A 23,056-nucleotide genomic window follows, 5' to 3' on the forward strand; every position below is an offset into this window, starting at 1 on the left:
GTGCAGGCGTCCCTGCAGAAATAATAACTAATCGATACGAGAAAATTGACCACGCCCACTTGCATAAATATGACCAACCACGCCCTGCAATAAAACACAGACTGAATAAAATTTGCCGAATATATATTAAATAAGCATAAGAATTTTACTCACTATTCCCGCTATCTTGTTGGTTATATCGAATATAGCTTTCATTGTTTCGGGGCCACGCACCTCTAGCAAACCCTTTTCTTTACATTTTGCATTGATGTGAGAGTGGTCACGTCAAATCGCCCTTGATTCATTCGCAGTTCAGTTGTCATCTCCCTCAAGTTTTTCGGCTAACGCATTACAGTTTTTTATATTAAAGTGAAGTTTTTTTCGAAAATGGTAAGTGATTCACTCAATATTTGTTATGTTTACATGCCCGTTTCTGCCACGTTTTTTTAGGCCATTAGGCCATTGTGCCTAGGCCAGATTACAATTTGGGTATAATTTTTGCAGACGTTGAGGTAACTTCGGAGCTTCATGCCTAAACATTTGTCTTTTCGGAACCTCGGAAACTAGCAAAAATACCTTCCTTGGGAATGTTCAGGCTGATATGGAGGAAAGCTAACACTGGAAAATTAGGAAATGGAAGTATCCTGTGATTTGCTTACACATAAAAAATAGTGCAAATGTAGTCAATGTTTTGTTTTCAAAGCCAGTGTGGGGGACGTCGACACATTCAGAATATAGAGGAGGACAGAAAATTTTCCAAACGATGCTCTTGAAATTAGCTTAAAATACATGTCAGAATATTCCTCCATTACCCCCGCTACGCTACTGACAAGAAGATAAATGCTGATAAGAAAAAAAAATGAAGTAAAATCTTGGCGGTACTTTGTTTCTACTGACTACCAATAAATGAATTTTACCGAATGAAACAATGTTCACCGAAAGACACAGAAATATTGGGGGGTGTTGCCCCCCCCCCGCTAAATTCATCTCTGGGCACAGTGCAAAGAAGAAAAGACCTGAGTTGAGATGAGGAAGCCACAAGGAGCTTTTCAAAGTGGGTGGGTCAAAAGCCACGTGCAGGAATCAATGTTGGAATGTACAATGAGGCAAGGACCGAGATACAGGGGCTTGGGAGCTTGATAGCACGAGTAAAAAATGTAAAATATATATTGTTGAAAATGGCTATTATTACACTTATTATTAGGGCTGATCGGTTTTTGCAGTGAAATTAAAAATGGGCTTATGCTCAAAAAAAATTTTTTTACGGCAAGAAATATAACTAAATTGCAATATACCATTATGAAATACAAAAGTTAGCAATTCTAAAAATTCGATTATTTAGTCGTATAGCTTCTTGAAAGTGAAAGGGTGCAGGTCTAGCTGAAACTCTGCACAGCCATGCCCTTTAAATTTTTCCCAGAAAGAAAAACCAAGCCTTTTCCCATATATTTAGATCAACAATATTTGAAAAATGTTAAATGCCACGGATCTACCCACCCCTACCTTCACCAATTTCTTGCATCTTGAGGGCCATTGTAGTAATATGTGGGGATGAAGATCCCTACCTCACTCTTTCTGTTTTCACTGTGTGCTAGAGTGGCAAAAGGGGAGGGGGTTATGTCCCTTGCTCTGAATGCTTTTGTTCTGAGTTTGTTTTGCTCTTCTACCATTACGAACCAGCAGGTTGTCACCATTGTTGACCGAGGGCAGAGTTTATCAAGCATGTCTATGCACAGTGTTCTGTTGTATGATGGCTAAGCCTGGCCAGTAAGGGTTGAGGATATGTGTTGCCTTTACAGACATGTTTTTTAATTCTTTAGAGATTTGTCACCAATTTGAGCATTGCATATTTGGGAATTGGTACAATGAGGGTTTAGTTTTGGTTCATGTGTGACAAATTATCACCAACAAAGAAAACAACCCCGTTGATATCATTTGACAAAAATAATCCCCTTGACATTGTTGATCAATTTAATAAATTTAAGTTTGATTGATTTTTATACTACAAGAAATACATCAAAATAAAGAATCATATGGAATGTAAAGTTAGTCACCTCCTTCCTCCAAGTGCCCTGGATTTGCATGAATCAAGCTGTGATTAATCTTTGCTGGAAGTAAAACATAACCTCTGTCCTTATTTGTGGCTTTCATATTTAATGAAGATAGACTCTTAAAGTGAGCATTTTTCCTTATCATTTGAGCATATTTTCTTAGCAGGAAGCCCCCCCCCCCCTTTGAACTATCTGCATTCAGAAGGAGAGCATTACTGCATTGCTTGTCAGTTCTGGGGTCTGAGGTTGACACGAAAGAGGTTGGAAAGTGGGGGGCCAAGGCCAAATTGAGCACCCATAACATAAGATTTTGAAAAAAGCTTGAAGAACATGGCCCCCAACCCCCCCCCCCCCCCCCCCCTTCATCGGAGGCTGCGGTTGAAGAACACTAAAATGCTCTTACTGGCTTCTCAGACTCCTGAAATGAAACTGAGAAGAATGAACGAGTTTCTGCGGTTACCTGCGTAATCGAGAAGAAATACATCTTGAGACACCCCAAAGGAAATTATTGATTATGACGTCATTCTAGGGTGCTCAGTCAGGTTTCTGGCACACAGAAGCTCAGTGGCGGCTTTTACGGGGGCTAATTTACCTGGAGCCAACGAGTCGACAAATTTTGCGCGAAGTCAGCAAGTTCTGGACTTGGTGTTTTAGATTTATCTTATAAATCTTGGTGAGAATAGAACGCTAAATAACTGATAAATTACTACAAGGGCGCCTCGTTAAAATATACACGCAAGTACACAAAAAGGGAGTATTTTCGAGTTTCTAAGACCCGCTAAACAAAAAAAAACTTTCTAGGAGCCGTAAAAATTACTTTTAAGGGGCAAGTACGTCGTAGCAGAGAATTAAAGAATCAATAAGCTTCCCTCCTATAGTACTCCCTCGAATCAGCCTCACCCTGTAACAAACAGTTGTCAATAATGCCCCCTCGAATAAGCTACCAACCATCTACTTTAATTTTTATACTGTTAAGCCCCAGTTGCAGCTCGACCGAGCTACCACAGAAAAAGCGCGATTTCAGTCAATGATAAACCAGATATACACAGAAAAAGTTTTCGCCATGTTTTTCTCGTTTCAAAATCGATGCAAACAATTTTTAAATTTATTCTTGAACTTTTCAGGCAGCGTTTTCTAAATTTTGAAAAAAAGTGAATAAGCTAACCCCCGTGCAGAAATGTCCATAATTACAAGCCCCCCTAGGCCCTAAATCGAAAATTTGTGGTACTTGCAAAATCAGCATTATTGCCCTCTATCTGATTTTTAAAAATCCGCCACTGATTTGGGGTCTGGTTATAAGGTTCCCTTTTGCAAAGGCTGGTGGATGTGATAGGTGGCAGATGAGTCATGACCCGACCTTCCCAACCCCTTTGAAGCTTCTCTTACTTAAAGGTTTAATACCCCCAAGCTATTGCCTGTATTTCCAAAAGATATCTTGTCGAATGTGACACTATTTTTACTTTCACTCATTTCTATGGTAATAACTAGTAGGCTTTCGGGCGCTGAACATCCTCCCCTTTCCCCTTCAAATTCCCAAGAGAATATAAAATCCTTTTTGAATCATAGGTACATCACTTTTTGAATAAATTTTTGCTTGTTTTGAGAACATTTATGTAGCCAAAAGATTTTAATTATTTGAAGGCTTGCATTTTACCAATGTTTATAAATTTTCGTCGAATCGTTCCGAGCAAACAAAGACTTTAGATGTTTTCAAGTACAGCCGACAAGGTTGCAAATCAAGGCATGCCGCAATAAAGAAAACAGATTTTTGATATTGATTGTAGTTGAGCTTGGCAAAACCATACATTTTAAAATGAAAATTTAACTGACATGCTACAGCAAATCCAACGATAACTTTCGTATCTAACGTATCGTAGATTCTGTTAACTTTTTGTTGTGACCAACTTTGTTTCTTTCTTCTTTGTACGACAGTACGACCTAATACTTTATTCTTTACAACCATTGTGTTGAATAAGATAAAGCAGTTATGAAACGGTAAGGGGTTCTTTATGGGCCTGCTTATTCACTGCTATTTCCCTATTTGTTAACCTTGGACGTTTCAGAAAGCTAGAACTCATGTGGTGGTTATGTTACGAATGAGTTTTTCCCAAAGGCTGCTTTCATTTATAATCAGCTGATCGTAGAGTGAGCAATTGGACGCCCAATCAAATACTCAGACAGGTTCAATGCACTCACTCAACCATTTACAAGTAAACCCACCATGTGTAGAAGAATAACAAAGATACGAAAATAATACGAAATATTTCGTTGTTGTTGGGCATAATACCAAAGATTGTTTTGAAACAGAAAAGTCGAGCATTTTTTTTGCCGTTCAGATCAGAGTTGCTGAATTACCACAGAAGTTCAGATTTTGCTCAGTTCTGCGGAGGAAAGGTTGTATTCTGTGGCGTCCTTTTGCCTGTCTGGCGATTTAAAAAATGACAGAGGTGAATGGGGAATTCAGACACTTGGAATTTTCGAAGCGAAGAGGGCGTCGTGCTCCTAGCGACTGTGGGGAATCGCTACCAGCAGCTCTGAATTCAAGCAAATACGATATTATAAATGGCGAAACAGTTAGTCGCGAATATATCGATAAATTCGAAGGATTTCAACCAGATAGACAGCTGAACCTCTTTGAAGGCAGAGATGAAAAGGAGCCTTGGAAACTGAGAAAGACAGTCTCTGAACCTAGATTTTCTGGTAGAACAAGCAGGCCAAAAGTTCCAGATATATTGTCGAAGTCAAAATTACCCGACGAATCTCTAAATAAATCGTATGATCCCGAGTTCTGGACTTCGCATTCGTCAGTTGCAGGTGATACAGAAAGCGTTTACACGATTGAAAGCCTCGAGGATGAATTTGACGGGAAATTAAACCTAATGCCTAAATATGAAACACCGAAACATTCAATGCCGAAATGGTATCAAACGGCTGTTTCGGGAAATGGTCTGCCTGTGACAGAGCCACAGCGCTTTGAACCACCGCCTGCGGTCAATCAGTCCCTGCCCTCGCCTGTTCGATATTCGTCAAGACAAACCGATATGGTGAATCAGTCCCAAAAACAAAGTACCCCTAAACAGGATGTTTACACTGCTCCCAGATACGGAAGTTTTTCTTATGAAATACCTGTACAGAGTTCCCCGAAGAACGAAGTGCCTAAGCAGCAATACCAGAGGTATAATCGACAAATGTCTGATCCACCGCGCTACATTGACCAGGATCATGAATACGAATCTGGCAGACATGAAGACCAGAGAACGTATATCTTGTCAAATGAACGTGCAAAACAAACAGCAACGTATCATGAGAAAGCAGCCTCGTCTGTGTCCCGACAAGCGTATAAACGGGTATGCAGTAGAAACAAGATCAAAGTTATTAAGCGATTAGTCAATTGAAAGAGACTCACTTCCATATTATCTTGCAATTTGCAGTTAAAATGTTGAAAATGCGTTTGTTAGTTGGTGAATTAGCCCGTTTTTATGATGTTTAGGAAAGCGAGTTTGATACTTATTTGCTCTGAAATTAGCCATATTATAAATCTTATTATAAAAAAATTATAGATTATAAATTATTATAATATAGCCTTATTATAAATCACCAAAATCTGGACTCCTCTGCAAATTGTTTAGCTGTACCCAAAGATTTGGATGTCTTTTATATGAAGTTGTCGGCAAAGTAGCTCTTACCCCCCCCCCCCCCCTCCCTCCCCCTCCTCTTGACCCAATACTACTAGGTAATATAACAATATGTCTATATATAACACCATATAACATTATGCCTTGAAAGTCTGCCGATATATGTCCAAACAGGTCCACTACCGTGGTTTCTATCGTGGGCCTAAAGACAAAGTACACTGAGTCGCAGGAAAAGAAGCCCCATAACAATCCCAGTGTTATGAATTGTGTTGTGATGTTTATATCAGGCACCGCGGAGCTGGGGGGCTGGGGGGCTTTAGCCCCGGCACTTTTTTTAGAACCCCTACTTTTCTCAACGCTCCGCGGTTTCTGTTCTAACGCCTGGGACAGCAGTGGTTCTCGAAACGAATGACTTGTCATAACTTTTTAAAGATATTTTTAGGTAGTGATCGTAATTCAAGATAATTTTGGAGGCCTTCAGGTGATATACTCTGTGGTCCCTTTCTGCCAATTTTTCGACTGTCCTCAATTAACAGAGATTCATATTGCGTTACTTGCTTTTGATCTAACTGGTTTTACACTTCATTAAGTTGCCGCATACTCAGAGATTTTAGGGACAAATCCTTTCAACCTTATCGGAACAAAAGTTCTTTCGTAATTTACTTTTATTCTTATCTCTCTCGTATCCAGGCGTCGTCGGGAAAATTGCTTGTCAAGGGAGGCACGGTGGTAAATGAGGATCGCATGTTCCTGGCCGACGTGTACATCGAGGATGGAGTCATCAAGTATGCTAGCATTGCAGTGTGTGTAAGACCTTGATTAACAGAATTGCTTTCAAAGATGAAGGCGGCTCAAAGGGCTACATCTCCGATCTCTTGTGTTGCATTCAACCACACTCTTCAATAGACATCTGTGCCGTAGGAAAGATAGAATGATCTGGGCACCATTGTTTGATCATGATAAGAACAAAAAGGATTATTTAATTTTGGCAGGGCTCAAGGGCCCCTAAGAACAATAAGAGCTACGGCCCAAGGCATGATGTTTGCATTTATACATGTTCCTTTTGACTCTATGTAGCGTCTGAAGATAAAGCTACTTGATAACAGACAAGGAAGTAAGCCGTGGTAAAGAAAGTATTTTCGATTTCGATCCCACACTCTAATATTTTGCTGTGTGGCTACCAATATTTCTGGACTCTGTGGATATATGCTGCAAATGAATATCAAGGCCAAGGGGGTATTCTTCATGTAAAGGGAGACTTTCTAAGACCTTTCTGTAAATTAGGGGTTCGTTGCACTCATGCGATTTACCCTCATCAACCCTGCCACTTTGCTCCCTTTGCCCCTTAGTTCATCCTGTCTCTGACTAAAGGTTTGATTCTTTCTCTTCTTATAAGTTTCATTTGTCGATTTCAGGCAAGTGGGCGGCGGATTGGAAGTTCCTGAAGGTACCAAGGTCATAGATGCTTCTGGGAAACTCGTCATGCCAGGTATGGAGTGCTTTTAGCGTTAAAAAGAGAGTAACCTGATGTTTATTAGAAGCTTTAAAGGTTTATACGAGGTTCAAAATAACACGCTCTGGTGAGATAAAAACTTATTTTACCAAGAAATGAAGTATCTCCGTAGCATAACCAAGTTATCTTTAATAAACACAGGAACATATGTTATTTGTTTGCGTAAGGCGCCAAGTTGCAATTTATTCTTTTAAGTATTCTTTAAGAGGCCATTTGGGACCTCAAAAAGATCTTACAAAAACGGAAAAGTTTTGCATGATTTTGAAACGAAAAAATCAATTTTGCTAATAAAAACAGAATAACGTTTTCTTTAAATTTCAAACAATGAAAAAAACGTTTTCTGCTGGATTAGGCCGGAGAAAGAATGGACCAACTATTTGAAATTCTGTTGATGAAAATAGAGAAATGGTGACTTACTCATAAATCATTGTTCTATTGCTTTTGTTCTGATGTATTCCTGCATCCACTCTCTGTCAGGTGGCATCGACACCCATACACATATGCAGCTGCCTTTCATGGGCACTGTTGCTGTCGACGATTTCTTCCATGGCACAAAAGCGGCTGTTGCTGGTGGAACAACAATGATCAGTGAGTTAATTTAACTTATTCTTATGTGTACCGTGTCTTGAATACTAAAATTTGCCTCTCATGATTATTATATTCAAGGAATAGGCTTGAAAAGATTTGCAGGGAACACGGTTTTTTTATTTTCCTTGTACTGTTTTGTGTCCAAGGCCAGAGATTGCCTGCTAAACGGCGTTTGCCTGTCCCCTTCCTTATTCTTTATCGTCCATTCTCTCTTAGCGTTACATTTAGTGTTTATCCTGTAAGTTGCCTTATCATCAAGATATTGTAATGGAATTGAAAGTGTGTTTATTCAACTATTGAAAAGTGTCTATTTGAATCATAGGTTAATGATCACTTTTTAAATTGATACACTGTAAGTTTTTTTAATGTGCTTTTTTGAGGTTATGTTAATAAAGGAAACATTTGTTCTCTTGCAGTTGATTTTGTCATACCACAAAAGGGTGAATCCCTCCTTGGAGCATATGACAAATGGCGACAATGGGCAGATGAGAAAGGTATGATGCTACTTTTATTGCTGAAAACTTTCAATGTCATCTTTCTTTGATCCAAAAGTTATGATTTTTGCTTTGCTTTTTAGTCTGCTGCGACTACAGTTTCCATGTGGCTGTGACGTGGTGGAGTGAAAGTGTACGAAAAGAGATGCAAATCCTGACCAGCGATAAAGGCGTGAATTCGTTTAAAGCATTTATGGCTTATAAAGATGTCTTCCAACTCGACGATGGAGAGGTTGGTGTTGCAGCTTCGCATGCATAAATATTCTGCAGCACAGTCAATTCCAATCATTGCCAACAGCTTGAAATCATTCTACATTTCAATGTCACGTAGAATTTGGACCCAAACAGGGACAACTGTAGCATTATGCTTTGTCTGCAGTGACACCAATGCTCACAAATATTTAGATGGTATTCTGTCTGCTATCACATATAAAGTGGATATGGTTGGGTAAAAAATTCAATAATAATGGGAGCCCTTGTTATCTATAAATGATTTTAACAGAGGAATGATCATGAGCGACCTCCTCCGCAGAGCACCCCTGCAATGACAACTGCACAGCAAACTGTGATTATTTGAGTCACGCTCACCCAAAATATCAATGTAATAACTGATTTTTGCAACTTTACTTTCGTTAAAGTACACGTCATTTGTCTACGCCACTTTCATTCTTATCATTTAATTTCTCTTTCGTAGTTCTTATTCCATGCTTTCATCACGTTTTATCGGTTTATCACATTTTATTTTTTGTTTATTCTTTGCATTTGTCTGAGTTTTGATAAACAAATTTAATTTTTGGCAGCTGTACCACGCCTTCAAAGCATGTCGGGAATTCGGGGCCCTTGCGCAAGTTCACGCTGAAAATGGAGACCTGATACACGAAGTGAGATTTTCAAATAACATCGATGCATTTTAATCTTTTTTGTACATAATGCATTGCTTGTGGATAAATTACGCATAAATTGAAGAGAGATTTAAAAGCCATCAATTTTGATTCATAAGCAACATGCTACTCCTGAGTCTTCTAGCGACCATTATGCAGTAGAAACTTGCTTGGGGCATCACTACCTCTGTTCGTCAAACTTCTTGCTACTCGGTTTTGCTGCATTGTCAACTGATTTGTCACAACAGTCTTAGGCAGAGCAACAGTGATAAAAGTAGGGCTCAACAATTCCTACATAAGTTTTTTTTGCGCTTTTTCCTTGAGTTATTTGAGGTGAGTTATAAATAGTTCCAAGGAAAGCCAATCATACATTTTGTTTTTTTCTGTGTCTTGTCTTGCATTCCGGCCTTCCCTAACTTGACATCACGTCTGTGTTAGCATTTTCTGCAGTAACTGACAGACAGCCTATCATTTGTGCTCTTCGCCTTTCATTATGATTTAATTTATCTTCAATGTATAAGATTGTGACGCTAGTTGTCTTCCTGCTTAAATGATTTTCCGCGTCAGAGACAACACACTGACTTTCATCTTTAAACACCAACCCTTCAGCGTTCCAAAGTCATGATTGAGCTTGGTATCACAGGCCCTGAAGGACACGAAATGTGCAGACCAGAGCATGTAAGTACGAAACACTCTCCACTTTGTTCCAATCACGATTATCTATAACACTTATTTCTTAGTTCAACATCATAGTCATCAAAAGGTTTTCAAGGCCTTCGATGGAATGCTTCGAATCTTAAGCCTCAAAATGCGCAATGTCCTCTTGCCATGTACTTGCTTCAATTGTATGAGCCGAATTATTAAATACATTTTACAAAGTATTATTTTCTATTTAGCCGAATACAGGAAATGAGTGATCTTGTTTCTTACACTCAAAAATTGATCTTTACGAGATATTTCTATAATTTGGTTTTGCCCTTTGACAGGTTGAAGGTGAAGCCACCCACAGGGCAATAGTCATTGCTGATCAGGTGCGTGGCATTTTAACCTTTGACTTTTCTTCCTTTCCAACACCAGAGATAGCTAAGTTTACAGTCAGTGTCTGATACACAGAAAGTGTTTGTTCACAGAAATGATAAAAAAAATGCTTCATAAGTTTTTACAACATACTGCTCTGAGAGAATAGCTAGAACACACTTCATTTTAATGTCATTATATTTAATCTTTAATTGGTTTTTGCTTTGGCTCTAGGCAAGTTGCCCAATTTACATCGTTCACGTAATGAGCAAATCGGCTGCTGACGTCATCAGTGAATGCAGACGAAAGGGATTCGTTGCTTTTGGGGAACCAATAGCAGCAGGGCTTGGCACAGATGGAACAAACTATCATCACAAATGTTGGCGACATGCTGCTGGTAATTATTTGTAATGCTAATCAAAATCTACCCCTTCGTCTATTTTTCTGAGATTTTTGTTCAAAAGCCTTGAAATCTTTCCGTTTTGATTCTAGGTCACGTGATGGGTCCACCTTTGCGTCCTGACCCATCGACTCCAGAGTACCTCATGAAGCTCCTTGCAAAGTATGTTTCGCTCCATAACTGTAATTTTCAAAGCCAAATCAGCCCTTTCTTTTCGAAGCTATGAATTCTAAATATGCAAAATAAAACCATGTTATTGAATGCATTGCTTTTACATAATCAACTTTATTTGTCTTAATTAGTTGAGTATTTTCATCCGTATTAAGGGGTTTTGGCTAAAAACCATAAGTTTTTAACTTGACAGCCAATTCGTTCTTTTTAGAGAGTGTCTACAGCTCATTGTACTCAAATTCGCTTCAGAATGCCGTTTTTCAAGGCCTTTAGCGAATTGATCAGTGTTGTTAGCAATCAACATGCACCATAGTTTAAATATTAAGTAAGTATTAAGGAAAAAATGGATTGAATTAAACGTTTTATTCTACAAAAAATCTGGTAGAACTTGACATTCGAGTAGACGTTAATTGTTACATCCAGCATGTATCTTAGTAATTGAGCTGGTTGCCATCGACTGCCCCTTTCGATACGTACCCTGTATCAATCGGCTGCTCCTTTTTTAGTCGATTTGCTGTTTCTAAATAAATGTTGAGGTTTTATTGAGACTTTCTCCAAGACTGAAGTCTGTTCTTTAAAAACCTTAGCGGCGATCTACAGTGTACTGGCACAGACAACTGCACGTTCAATGCAAACCAAAAAGCGCTTGGCAAAGACGACTTCAGAAGAATTCCCAATGGCGTTAACGGTTAGCATTCAATCAACATGTTTCATTGATTAGACAGGAATTAAGTTGATACATATAATAAACAGGAAACCTGCAATTCTTTTATTTTGTTTTTTGGATAGACCATGGTCATTAAATACTGAGTATAAAATGATATGGTACATAACGTATCAAGTTAGCTGTTTCCGGTTCCTGATGCAGTTGAAGTTTGAGACTGAACAACTTCTAATGTTCTGAATAAACATAAGAATGGTTCAAAAGATATAGTTTATTAAGTATAGACAATGAGTGGAGAGAATTTATAGGTTGAGAGCAGTGTCAACTTTATGTCATCATGCATTTTTATTTTTTAAATTTATTTTTCCAACCACATTGAATAACTGTTGTGTGACTTCGTGATGTGCAATAATTCTGACTATTGAAAATGCTTTCAGTTCAAGGTAACTCCAGCAATGCAGAATTTTATATACTTGGTAGCTGTATGTTGGCACATTAATCTATCATCTCAGTGTGTGATCTCAACATGTTGCTTTGTTATATTAATGACTTTTAAGCTTGCACTGTCCTTTTTAGGAGTCGAGGACAGGATGTCAGTAATTTGGGAAAAGGGTGTGGTAAGCTGTCTTTTTTGTGACAAGGGTTTCAACATTGCATTCTTGCATGTATCTTTTTATTTATGCCCCCTAAATGTTATGCTTCTTCGATATTACTAAAAGATTTTAACTCTGTACACAATTTTTAGTTTTTTTAAATTCTTCATACAAAACCCAATTTAAAAAAAAAACTTTGTTTGAACAAATAGTTTAAAATCCTTGAAAAGAGGCTATTCTTTGAATAATAGCAGAACAAACCAAAATGTTTGAAAGGTCTTAAGTCAACTGATGATACAACAACTCTCAACTAATTCGATGACAAGAACTTCTTCTATTTTTGTGCTCTGAAAGTTTAGAAGCGGTTGATAACATGAAAGTACAAACAAATGTTGATACTCTGTTGTCTATTCCCCCATGCCATGATGGTCTATACTTTGAAGGTCAAGCCAAGGGAATAAGAAAAGCGCTCTTTGTGAAGTTTTTTCAAGAAGTTCCATTCCAAAATTAAATATTACAAAAATTTTGGGTTTCCTTCTATTTTTGTTCAGGCATGACTAGTTTAAGGTTTTGGAAAAAATTAACATGACAATGCAGCATTTCTTTTCTCCAGATATATACCAGATAAGGTTTAGGTTATACCCAGGTGTGAGAAAAACGTTTTGCACCTTGACCCTGTCCCAATGCAAATATGCCAAAAACATACCCTGTCTCATAAAAGATGCAAAAATATGTCACAATTATGCCAGAATTTACCTGAGAGGAAAGAGGATCTGCAGTGTGACTAATGCGATTTATTTGTGGGAGCAGATAATTGAAAGAATTTTTATCTTATTCTTCTAAATACCCTGTCCCAAACAATTTCCTAAATTTTGATACCCTATCCCAGATTGTTGATGCAGTTTATAATATCCTGTCCCATAATTTTGATGACCCCCCCTCCTGGTAACCCCCCCCTCGGAATTTAATTTTTGCAGCTGAATTGTTCCTTGTTGCCTAATTCTAGTATTCAAAACTGCTATTCAAAATGAAAGACATAGCATTAGCATGTTGAAAAACTTCTTGTCTGTACCAAAGGCCCCGAATCAAAAGATTGAAAATATACATCTATGTATATCTCCACAGGCCTCATACTGAGATCCATAGCAAGCTGTTCATCTGAATGTCTCTGAATGATGTTTTTTTTGTTTTTAGCACAATGGAAAAATGGATCCTTGTAGATTTGTTTCAGTTACTAGTACTACAGCAGCCAAAATTTTCAATATTTACCCAAGAAAGGTAGTGGCACTAAAGCAATAATTCTCAACTGTATTTCTGATGACATTTTAATTTTTGATTTCTTTGGTCTATAAAGCAATTCCTAAATATATTAGGACTGAAGAAGACAAAGGTATTGGTCCATATGATGCATTCATTTATTTTGACAAGATTTGAGTAAACGTTCATTTCAGATTCTTCTTTTCTTCTCAGAATAGAATAGTGAAACACTCACTTCACCTCTTGTTGATTATAGGGTTGCATTGCACCTGGTTCTGATGCAGACATAGTTGTTTGGGATCCACATGCAAAGAGAACAATTTCTGCTAAAACGCATCATCAGGTAATTAGTTCAAAAATAAAGACCACATTCAAACTTTGGTCGGTGGAATGGATCCATTTGATTCTGTTTCTACTTAGGTGCAGCAAGATATTTGAATTAAAAGAATAAGCCTGTTTGTCTTTGAACACAACAGAAACAGAAAACAAAGCAAATCACATACAGAAGCTGTGATTAGTTCAAATCTTCCATTCCATTCTAGTTATCCAGCTATGTTTATGCTCTTATTTTTGCATAGAGCTGTATGTCCATTCCTTTTTACAGTCTTAGAAGTAGACTTACCTGAAAATGCTTTTCTATTCATTGTTAACTATGGTATCTATGCCAAATGCTTATTTTATCCATGTTATCCATATTAAACCAATATTCTGACTGATCTTCTGCCATCCTCTAAGTGCACAAACACTGTCCAAACACTGTCCATAATTGCCAGTAAGCATTGGCCTTCCCTTTATGCAGTGCTTGAGTTTTTTTTTAAATTTTCCAAGTCTGTTGTTCTTGCTATTTACACATTATTGTTCCTTTTATACAGTTATTTGCTTTATAGAGAGAGAAGCGAATATAATTTCTACTTCTTCTGCTAGTTTTGCTGTTTTGAGCTTTATCATTTCCATTGCTGATTGTTTTTCTTGTAGGCTGTGGATTTTAATATTTTCGAAGGGATGGAATGCCATGGTGTTGCTACAGTCACCATAAGCAGAGGAAAAGTTGTTTGGGAGAATAACAGGGTACGGAATATATCACCTTCTATCTTCCATTTGCACTTTTGCTGCTTATCAGCACTTTGCTGTTTTTAAATCCCACAATTCCCTTTCCAATTCGTTTTCATCATGCTTTTTAAAATCTTTAATATGTATTCTTATTCAGAAGTTTTTATTAGGTTGTCAAATATGAATAATTTTGTATTTCATGACTTTTACCCTTATTTTCTAACAGCTATTCATCGAACGTGGCTCTGGAAGATATATCCCAAGAAATCCATTTTCTGCTTATGTCTACAATAGAGTACTTCAGAGGGAAAAGGTAATTTCTGGTTTCAATATTCTCCCCATAACTCAAACCTGTTTATTTTTACTGTTACCTAAACTGAACCTGTATATTTGATTCGTCAAGACCTCCAATATTTCAAACATCAATGATCTAAGGGTGGTTTTAAAGTAAAAGCAAATTTTTTGTAATGTTGCTCTATTCTGTTGTCATAAGGCTTTTCTAAAAGTCTTCTGAAGATTCATAAAACTTTTAATGGTTATTTGTCAAATAACCTAACTTTTCTTACAGACCTGCAAACCACGCAAGGTTGATCGTGAGCCATACACTGGGCCAGTAATAGAGCTTGGAGAGAAAAGAAAGACTCAAGGTGCCCAAAAAAATTATTGCATTTTTTACAATTTACCATTGCCTTTCCCCTTTCTTTTAAAGGGTCCTTTGTTATAATTGGTTTTTACCAGCCAAGCCAGAAAGATACTTCTTTATTTTTTAAAATAATTGGTTCCTTTAAATGGTAAATTAAGTTTTATGATTCGAGCAGCTACAGATATCGAAGGAAATCTTTTTAAAGTTTAAAGCTTAACTGACTAGGCCAAGTAGTTTTTCAAAAGGTTATCACAACTTTTCAAGGCTCTTGGACACTGAAGTGCAACAATACCATTTCGAGAAATTTTTCTAACACTCTTGTCAGCTAAATTTAAAGCTTAATTTCTCATTTGCAGAAGCTGCACCATCAAGCCCATCAAAGAAGAATGCATCTCAGAATGTCTCAAGTATTGTTTTGGGTTGAACGGAATGTTATCTGAATGGAAAAAAATTTTTAAAGGATACTTTACTTCTAAATTTGCCTATTTGACATTGTGTAATTGCTTTTTGCTCAAAAACCCATATTTATTTTTTACATTTCACATTATTGATTGACAAAATGTATCAGTAAGCAGAAAATAGAGGAATTATGATTGCTTTTGCGAAAAGATTTAAGTGCCTAAACAGTGATATGACTGCAGGAGTGACATCACATAACATGACCCTGACACCACTCCTGTTATGAATAATAAATTTAGTCCTTGTATGCTTGTGTAAATTAGAATTTTTTACACCATTTGTACTGTAGTGTGGCATGAAAAAGTGAACTGTGAATGGCTCCATTACAATCATTGCTCTTCTCTTTTGATTTATACTGTATCTCAATTTTTATTTATTGAAACTAGTACTTACTCAAAGTTTCTTGCTATTCAAACAAGTTTTCAACTATTATCTTAAAATATAAGCTTTCAGCAATCTGAAACTCCTTTTCATAACATGATCACTTACTATAATGTCATAAAGATATATAATTCCTTTCAACATATTTTTAATCATAATTTCCTTTGAACAAGTGATAAACTGACACCTTTTAAGTTTTAGTAAATTTTGCACAACAATTTGTGACTAACTTGCCTGCCCAGATGAAAATTGCTCATAATTTTATGATTGACTTGATCGGTTAATTGCATCTGCTGTCAAAATATTCACTTTCAACTTTTTCAAACAAAACATTCAAAACAGCCTTATAACAATTAGCAGCAAATAATGATCGGTAGTCAGTAACATCTAGAACAAGAGATTTAATAAAAACAAAATATACAATATACAAATACAACTAATATGCCCTACCTAGAAATAGTGAGACAGCTTATATCTATCTCCTAAAGCCAGGACGACCTCTCCCACCCCTCATTGGAGGTGGAAATGAATTGTCCATTTGATCTTCTTCCATTGAGTCTCCTCTACCTCTCATGTTTCGCGGTCCATCTCCAGGTGGACCCCCAGGTGGACCCCCAGGTGGACCCCCTGGTGGACCCACTGGTGGACCCAATGGTGGACCCCCTGGTGGACCTCCTGGTGGACCTCCAGGTCTCCCATATGGTGATGGTCTACTATCCCTCCTCATTTGCCTCCCATCTTGATCCATTGGTGGGCCATCCATACCCATATTTGGGGGACCTCCTCTACCCATCATTGGTCTGCCACCTCTCATAGGCCCGCCGCCTCTTCCTCTATCCATTCCTCGTCCAGGTGGGCCTCTATTTCGATCCCCATCCCTGTTTATCATTTCCATTCTCTCTGGGTTGACTGGCGGTCCTTCTCTTCCTCTGCCCATCCCTTGCCTGTCTCTATGCATTCCTGGTCCATTTCTGTCTCTCCCCATATTTGGAGGCATTCTCCCTCCAGCACCAAGGGGTCCATCCATACCAGGTGGTCCATCTGGCATATCCATATTTGGTCTTGGCTGTCCATTTGGCATTGGCTGAGCATTGTTTGAAGGTGTGCCAACTGGGGGTCCTGGCATTCCTGGTCTAGGAGGTCCTCCTGCAGCAACCGGTGGTGGTGGCATTGAGCCTGGAGGCCCTGGCATTGGCATACCTGGTGGCATCATCATACCAGTAATCATCCCTGGTGGTGGCATGGGAATTCCAGGAGGTAGTGTCATGCCAGGAGGCAGTGCAATTCCTGGCAAATTGGGTGTGGTTGTTGTTTGCTTTGTCTTTTCAGCTTGTTTGACTAAAAGAGCAAAACAATGTCATTTGTGACTCAACAAAATGTAAAACAAACTAGATTCCTCTTCCTAGTGATATACACCTTATTAGTGGTATAATGCTGTGTGGCCAATTAACAGGTTGACTTTTCAGCAGTATCAAATGATGTCAAACAAACCATAGTATTCAAAAGTATGTTAGAAAACTTATGACCTGCCATTGAAAGACAATTTGGCTTTTGGCTAACAAGCAAACATTTTTAAGCCCCTCTCTCCTTAGCTGGTATGCATTACTAGTACTATCTTATTTTGTGTGCCAGCTACCACTGAGTTAAAAACACTACTATGCATTTCAATTAGAGGGTAAAAGGAAGTTTGCAGAAATTACTTGTTTGATCAATCAGCTGCTGGGCTTGCTCTTCCATCCATTTTGTGTAATAAAATTTTACATTATCCTTGTGCTTTCTTCCACTGTTGTGTGTTTTTCTCACTGATGGCTAAAAAAGAAAAGGCCACTTTGAATAACTTGTCTAAAAATACACCTTGGTGTTGAGTTTTTCAAAGACTTCAAACTTTGCAAAAGTATAGCATTTGTACAAGGGTGGAACCACAGAGGGGGATGATTTCTTGGAAGGATTGATTTGGTAATTCATCTAAATTCCATTTATAAATATTGAGGGAAGATGTTGATTTGGTAAAGTATTTTGCGATATGATTCTAAAAAATTGTTTTGGCCTGCATAATTGGTCATGCAGAAATAGAGAGCTCTCTCTTCCACAAATTACCAATGGAAAGTAAATGAAATGAAAAAATAAATTTATGTATTTTTGTCAAATAATTGTTTAAAATGCTATTCTGAGATAAGAAAGAAAGGTCTAAGACAGTTGTTCTCGTGCATCCAAATTATGTTACCTGTTAAAAATGCATTTCTGTATGTGATCATCACATTTTGTTCTAAAGGCCATCTTTTATTGAATTCTTAAGAAAATCTCTAAGTTTTTTTCTAAAATCTAAATGCAACCTTTAACATAGTAACAAATAACAATGACTTACTGAATCGTGTGTAAGGTATGTATCACAATAGTCACAAAAATATCTGAAAAATAAAGCCAAATAATTTACTGAATAGAAAAATGTCAACTTAATTTAAACTTTTGTGAAAATGACTGGGTTTAATGTTAATCAAATTCGAAAATTTGGAGAAACTAATTTAGCAGATTTGCAGGTTTAGCATAAATGCATTTTAAGCTTTAACATTGTCACAAGTAACAATGTGATCCTAGTATGAACCAAACTATTAGTGAGCTGATGGAAAGGTTTTCTGTTTTTTTCTATGAAAATGTTTATTTCCTAGCCATAGGTAACACAAATCCGATTTTATAGTTCAAAGAAGACATTTATGATAACCATAGTTGCAAAGTTTATTGCACCTGCTATCAAAGTCTCCAACACAGCCGGTGTGCAGAGCAAGGCAAAGGTGCACCAAAGATGCCAACATGGTATCATTAAAGAGGCATCCTCAAAACTAGCTTTAATGTCGTGAAAAATTGATAGTTTTGGTACACTTGGCACTTTTGGGTAATCTCTGCGCACCTGCACCTGAGGTGCATGGTTGTTGGCACCCCCCAAGAGCTTGTCAAAAATGGTTATACTCTGCATACAGGCAACACATATACTCTGCATACTGGATACTGTCTTTAGCCGAAAAGATTAAGTAAACAATTGTAAAATAATAATAAATTGTCAAAACATTGGAGTAAAAGAAAAAGTGAAACAATTTGGTTTTGTTCAAATCAGTACGAGTGCTCTAAACTACCTACTGAGCTACTGAACTGGGCATATTCTATTTATCTATATCTGTAAGAATAATGTACAAAGTTATAAAAGTAAAAGGTTTTACGCACAGATTTGGCTGGTCATTAGTAAATTATTGAATAAAGGTAATAATATTAAATAGCCAACACAATGAATTAGTAAATGTACTTAGGTTTTTGCTGAATCACTGTTTGTGGACAAAAAGTAGGCCGGGGTCTTAGTATAATAGATTAATGGTATATGGCATGACTTTGGATGGGGCAAAATTTGAGTATTACGTACATTTTCGAGTTCGAAATTTTATTGCTAGCAACTTAAAATAATAATGTTTCACTCACTTAGGCATTTTGAACCTGTTTATGCTCTCGAACAAAAGGACGTCTTAAATTATCATCTACGAAACTCCAGAACTCTGCCATCAATGTGCACTGCACAGCATTCAAAGGGGCCTATTCTCGTTTTCAATAATTCTTAAAGGAGGCTTAAACAAAAGAGTTCCTTTTCCACATTGCACAAATAAGAACATGTTGGCAGAGCCACGGTACAAGCAAAAATGGACCGAAGATCCAAGAAACCTGAATTGGTCCAAGGGTAAGGATGTCTCTATTTAGCAGCTTGATAAGTCGTTAATACGAAGAAAGAGGAACACATAAATCGTCATGGCCTAAAGACCTCTTCCCTTATATCAGAAGCGGACAACCAATTTTTCCAATAATAATACATATATACTTTTCTGTTGATGCTAAAAGCCTTTTATAAATGAATTTGATGCAAAGTTTTACCAATTATTTGACTAATGTATTGTTCCATGATAATATGGATCTTGAATAAATTTATTATCATGGATACAACATCAAATTGACATAAACAGAAGAATGAAAACAGCATGCTTAACTTTAAGCTTTTAAAAATTTGAGGCTTATCTTGATTGATTGATTAATCACCAAGTTGATGCATAAGCATGTCAGTAATAATAGCAAAACCCCCAGAGACAAAAGGGTTCTCCTATCTATCTATACCAGACTGCTGGAAACTTTATTTCTTGTGCCGACAAGTTCATTTTGAAAATTTGTGACTGCGCCCCTAAAACCACGCACATTTAGAAATTTGTAGTGTTAATAACATAAGTTGTTATTAAATAGGGATATTGCATAGCCAATATGCAAAAGTGTGCAGATGGAAAATTCTATCCTATCGTGATCCCTTTTTAATGACAAATAACAAAATTACTAGAAAAGATTTTGTACACATAATCAAAAAAATCAAAATTTGGTAATCAAAAATTTGAAGTTGGCATGAAATAGTTGAAAATAGGATACAGAAGTGCTTTTTGTCTAACACTCTTCAAGTATTATTGGGTGCTTTTACCATGCAGAGTGTCCGATAGGTAGTTTTTGTTAGTTTAAATATAATTTTGTTCCTTTTTTAGATTTAATTAGAATTAGGGACACTCAATGATATGATTCTTGAAATGTAATAAAAAATTATAATGTTCCCTGAAGAACCTATTAAACCCACACATAATAAGATTGCTAATTTATTTAGGTTATTAGTAGATTATTTTTTGTCCTTTTCTTAGATACAAACAAATATGGCTACAGGATGTTGTCAAAAATGGGTTGGTCAGAAGGCAAGGGTCTTGGAGCAAATGAAAATGGAACAGTTTCCCATGTCAAAGTATCAAAAAGAAAAAATAATCTTGGTAATATTTCTTGTTTTTCAATCTATTTATTTAAAGGAATTTATTTTTAAATTTAAACTTTATATGTGTTCAGGTGTAAATTTTAAGTGATATTTTTATTTAAATGCTCAAATAAAAACATTGGACTTCAGTTCTTTTTTAATAGTTATCATTGCAAAATAGTCAAATATATTTATATACTTCCTTATTCTAAAAAAATGAAATAAAGGAATGGTTATTTAGTTTATCCCTGACTTTCCTAAGCCTTAAAAGTGCTAGAAGTAGTTGCATTAAACTACACTATGGTAATTTTATAGTTGTTGGTTACGTTTGATAGAAAACTCTTTAGTTAGCCTAAATTGTTGAAGTTATATTCGCATGCTTGAAATTTTAGTCAAAAAACCTTATAGCAACTAATTTTATTTTCCCCCAATAAGGCTTTCTATTCTTCATTAATATCCATTGAATAAATTATAAATTTTTTAGGTTTAGGTGGTTCTTCATTCCATGATGACAATTGGCTTGCCCACCATGATGAGTTTAGTGCTCTGCTCACAAAACTTAACCAAGGGGGTGACAAAGGTATGTGTCATTAAACATTTGGTCTTCTGTTTTGTTGATGTATTACTTGTACATAAACAAGTGAGTTATAAAATATATACTATTTGAGGTACAAGCTATGTTGTATCATGATCACTTTTTGGCTTGCAAATTCAGGAGATAAAGAAAGAGAACAGAAAAGTCTGGAAGAAACAGTTCAACAATCTCAACGAAAAATATTGTAAGTTTCTCCCAAGATTGCCTTCTGTATTTCTCTAATAATGATATGTCATGAGTCAATTAAAATAATTTTATTTAAGTTATCTATGCAAAAGGCATGAATTCACATTAACTTTTTTTGAACCCAGGAAAACTTTCAAGATTTAAAGATAATATTGCAGATATTCATATCTGCAAATAGTTGTTCATTACTAACCTAAGAAGTTAGTTGTCTTTTCATTGTTATGAAATGCAGGAAGGAAATCAAGATCTGTAACATCTGAAAAATTGTATTCTTTCTCAAAGATATAGCAAATTTATCAAGAGCAAAGATCTTTCACTGAAATCAAAGAACGACCTTGCATGTATATTTGGCCAAAGAAGCAAATCAACACCAGCAACGCCACAAAATATAAGCGAGGTAAACAGATATTGGCTAAAAACTTTCATCCATTTTATATCCTTGAAAATCATTTAAAATTGTATTCCCTCAAGAGTCACACATTATGATTGTTAACAATCCGTTTGTCCTTCCTTTAAACATTTTGTGATTTGTCAACAGTGACTCGCTATGGTAACATTTGAAAAAGAACCCTATAGCTGCTGAAATTGACATTGAAGAGATTATTCATAATGGTCAGTCAAATGGCCAAATTTGCCCCATTTTAACTGTTATCTTACCTTGCCAGACACAAAATGTATCTTTAAGGTCTTTTCTTAAATGTTTTTTTATTTTTGTAAAGATTTCTGTTACATATTTTCCCTCTTTTGACTTTGAAGGGTTCGGTGCCTGGTGAAGTTTTTTCATTTTTGATGAAGCATTTAGAATCAAAGTCTTTCTCTTTTAGGACGAAGGTGCAAACTCTGAAACAAGCACAGCATCGTGCCCTGTTTCTGGCAAAAATCCTGAGGATTCGGAACAGGGTTTTGTGACTGTGAAAAGTGAGATGAATTTAAAGGAATACTTTGAACAGAGAATGGCTGCGTTAAAGACGAAAAATCAAGCAAAAAGAATTGAAGAGAGCTCAGAGGTAAAGAATAACGTAATATTTGATATAGCGGAAGAGGAAAGAGAAAAGAAGAAGAAAAAGAAAAAGAAGAGGAAGCACGAAGAAATAGAAGAGCTACCAAAAGATATAGAGTGTCATGAAAAAAGTGTTGCAATTGAGAGTACAATCACAGGCGATTCTGATGCAATATCTCTGAAAAAGAAGAAGAAATCGAAAAAGCATAAAGTTACTGGTGTAAATGAAATTGAGCATGATCATCACGAGGGTAGTCAGGACATTAGTAAGAAAAGAAAAAAGAGGAAGAAAAGAAGTGAAGGTAGTTGTAAAGAGACCGATGTAGGAAATGTAAATGAAAAAGGTTCTTCTAAAACATGGTTTGTAGGGGCAGAAAATGAGGTGGAAAACGAGGAAGAAGTTGTTCAAAAAACTGAAAAAGAGTTTAGTGATGCTTCAAGTAAGAAAGCTAAGAAAAAGAAGAAAAGGAAACAGGAGGAGACTCAAGAAATTAATGAATTACCGAAAAAGAAAAGGAAATGACATTTTTTTGACATGACATGATTTGAATGACATGATTTCCATAAAAATGCGAATGGGAAAATGCAAAATCCTCTTTTGACAGCTGTTATTTTTCTTCTTTTCTCTAAAATCGCGTGGAAGAATTAAATGTTTCATAATTACATATTTACACTACAGGAGTGGCTTT

At 36.5% G+C, this 23,056-nt stretch overlaps 3 protein-coding genes across 5 annotated transcripts; 2 read left to right on the forward strand and 1 right to left on the reverse strand.

Moving 5' to 3' along the window:
- The first annotated feature begins 209 nt into the window (after positions 1 to 209).
- LOC135681072 (dihydropyrimidinase) lies at positions 210 to 15,748 on the forward strand. 2 transcript variants are annotated; one of them, XM_089113738.1, is made up of 19 exons: positions 210 to 369; positions 6,356 to 6,450; positions 7,081 to 7,154; positions 7,656 to 7,766; positions 8,183 to 8,260; positions 8,344 to 8,492; positions 9,061 to 9,141; positions 9,751 to 9,819; positions 10,128 to 10,172; positions 10,393 to 10,555; positions 10,651 to 10,720; positions 11,317 to 11,417; positions 11,970 to 12,010; positions 13,181 to 13,264; positions 13,500 to 13,586; positions 14,219 to 14,311; positions 14,520 to 14,606; positions 14,862 to 14,940; positions 15,293 to 15,748. In XM_089113738.1, the coding sequence occupies exons 1-19, from the start codon at positions 367 to 369 to the stop codon at positions 15,358 to 15,360; spliced, it is 1,578 nt and encodes a 525-aa protein (XP_088969864.1). In that variant the 5' UTR covers positions 210 to 366; the 3' UTR covers positions 15,361 to 15,748. The 2 variants fall into 2 exon arrangements, with proteins under 2 accessions (XP_088969864.1, XP_088969863.1); XM_089113737.1 differs by lacking the exon at positions 210 to 369 and adding an exon at positions 4,085 to 5,377.
- LOC135681059 (uncharacterized) lies at positions 6,355 to 19,370 on the reverse strand. 2 transcript variants are annotated; one of them, XM_089113748.1, is made up of 5 exons: positions 19,242 to 19,370; positions 18,142 to 18,184; positions 17,477 to 17,585; positions 16,227 to 17,114; positions 6,355 to 10,787 (listed from the first exon to the last, which is right to left on the reverse strand). In XM_089113748.1, exons 1-4 carry the CDS (start codon positions 19,247 to 19,249, stop codon positions 16,252 to 16,254), a joined length of 1,023 nt encoding a protein of 340 aa, XP_088969874.1. In that variant the 5' UTR covers positions 19,250 to 19,370; the 3' UTR covers positions 6,355 to 10,787; positions 16,227 to 16,251. The 2 variants fall into 2 exon arrangements, with proteins under 2 accessions (XP_088969874.1, XP_065051413.2); XM_065195341.2 differs by lacking the exon at positions 6,355 to 10,787 and having other exon boundaries at positions 16,163 to 17,114; positions 19,242 to 19,369.
- Positions 19,361 to 23,043, forward strand: LOC148958040 (uncharacterized). Its single transcript, XM_089113747.1, has 6 exons — positions 19,361 to 19,494; positions 20,483 to 20,605; positions 21,071 to 21,166; positions 21,302 to 21,365; positions 21,650 to 21,764; positions 22,192 to 23,043. The coding sequence occupies exons 1-6, from the start codon at positions 19,428 to 19,430 to the stop codon at positions 22,888 to 22,890; spliced, it is 1,164 nt and encodes a 387-aa protein (XP_088969873.1). The 5' UTR covers positions 19,361 to 19,427; the 3' UTR covers positions 22,891 to 23,043.
- Positions 23,044 to 23,056: the final 13 nt, after the last annotated feature.

This window comes from Rhopilema esculentum, chromosome 18 (genome assembly GCF_057945365.1).
Source record: "Rhopilema esculentum isolate cy_ngs chromosome 18, ASM5794536v1, whole genome shotgun sequence".
Taxonomy (NCBI): Eukaryota; Metazoa; Cnidaria; class Scyphozoa; order Rhizostomeae; family Rhizostomatidae; genus Rhopilema; species Rhopilema esculentum.

Coding starts and splice junctions, on each gene's coding strand:
- LOC135681072 (XM_089113737.1), top strand. CDS start 4,469: ATGACAGAGGTGAATGGGGAATTCAGACACTTGGAATTTTCGAAGCGA. Junction 10,721..11,316: donor CTCATGAAGCTCCTTGCAAA/GTATGTTTCGCT, acceptor TAAAAACCTTAG/CGGCGATCTACAGTGTACTG. Junction 12,011..13,180: donor TAATTTGGGAAAAGGGTGTG/GTAAGCTGTCTT, acceptor TTTTGTTTTTAG/CACAATGGAAAAATGGATCC.
- LOC135681059 (XM_089113748.1), bottom strand. Junction 17,586..18,141: donor CATACCTTACACACGATTCA/GTAAGTCATTGT, acceptor TTTCTTTTTTAG/CCATCAGTGAGAAAAACACA. Junction 17,115..17,476: donor GCAGCTGATTGATCAAACAA/GTAATTTCTGCA, acceptor TTGCTCTTTTAG/TCAAACAAGCTGAAAAGACA.
- LOC148958040 (XM_089113747.1), top strand. CDS start 19,428: ATGTTGGCAGAGCCACGGTACAAGCAAAAATGGACCGAAGATCCAAGA. Junction 20,606..21,070: donor AAAAAGAAAAAATAATCTTG/GTAATATTTCTT, acceptor TAAATTTTTTAG/GTTTAGGTGGTTCTTCATTC. Junction 21,366..21,649: donor CAATCTCAACGAAAAATATT/GTAAGTTTCTCC, acceptor TCTTTCTCAAAG/ATATAGCAAATTTATCAAGA.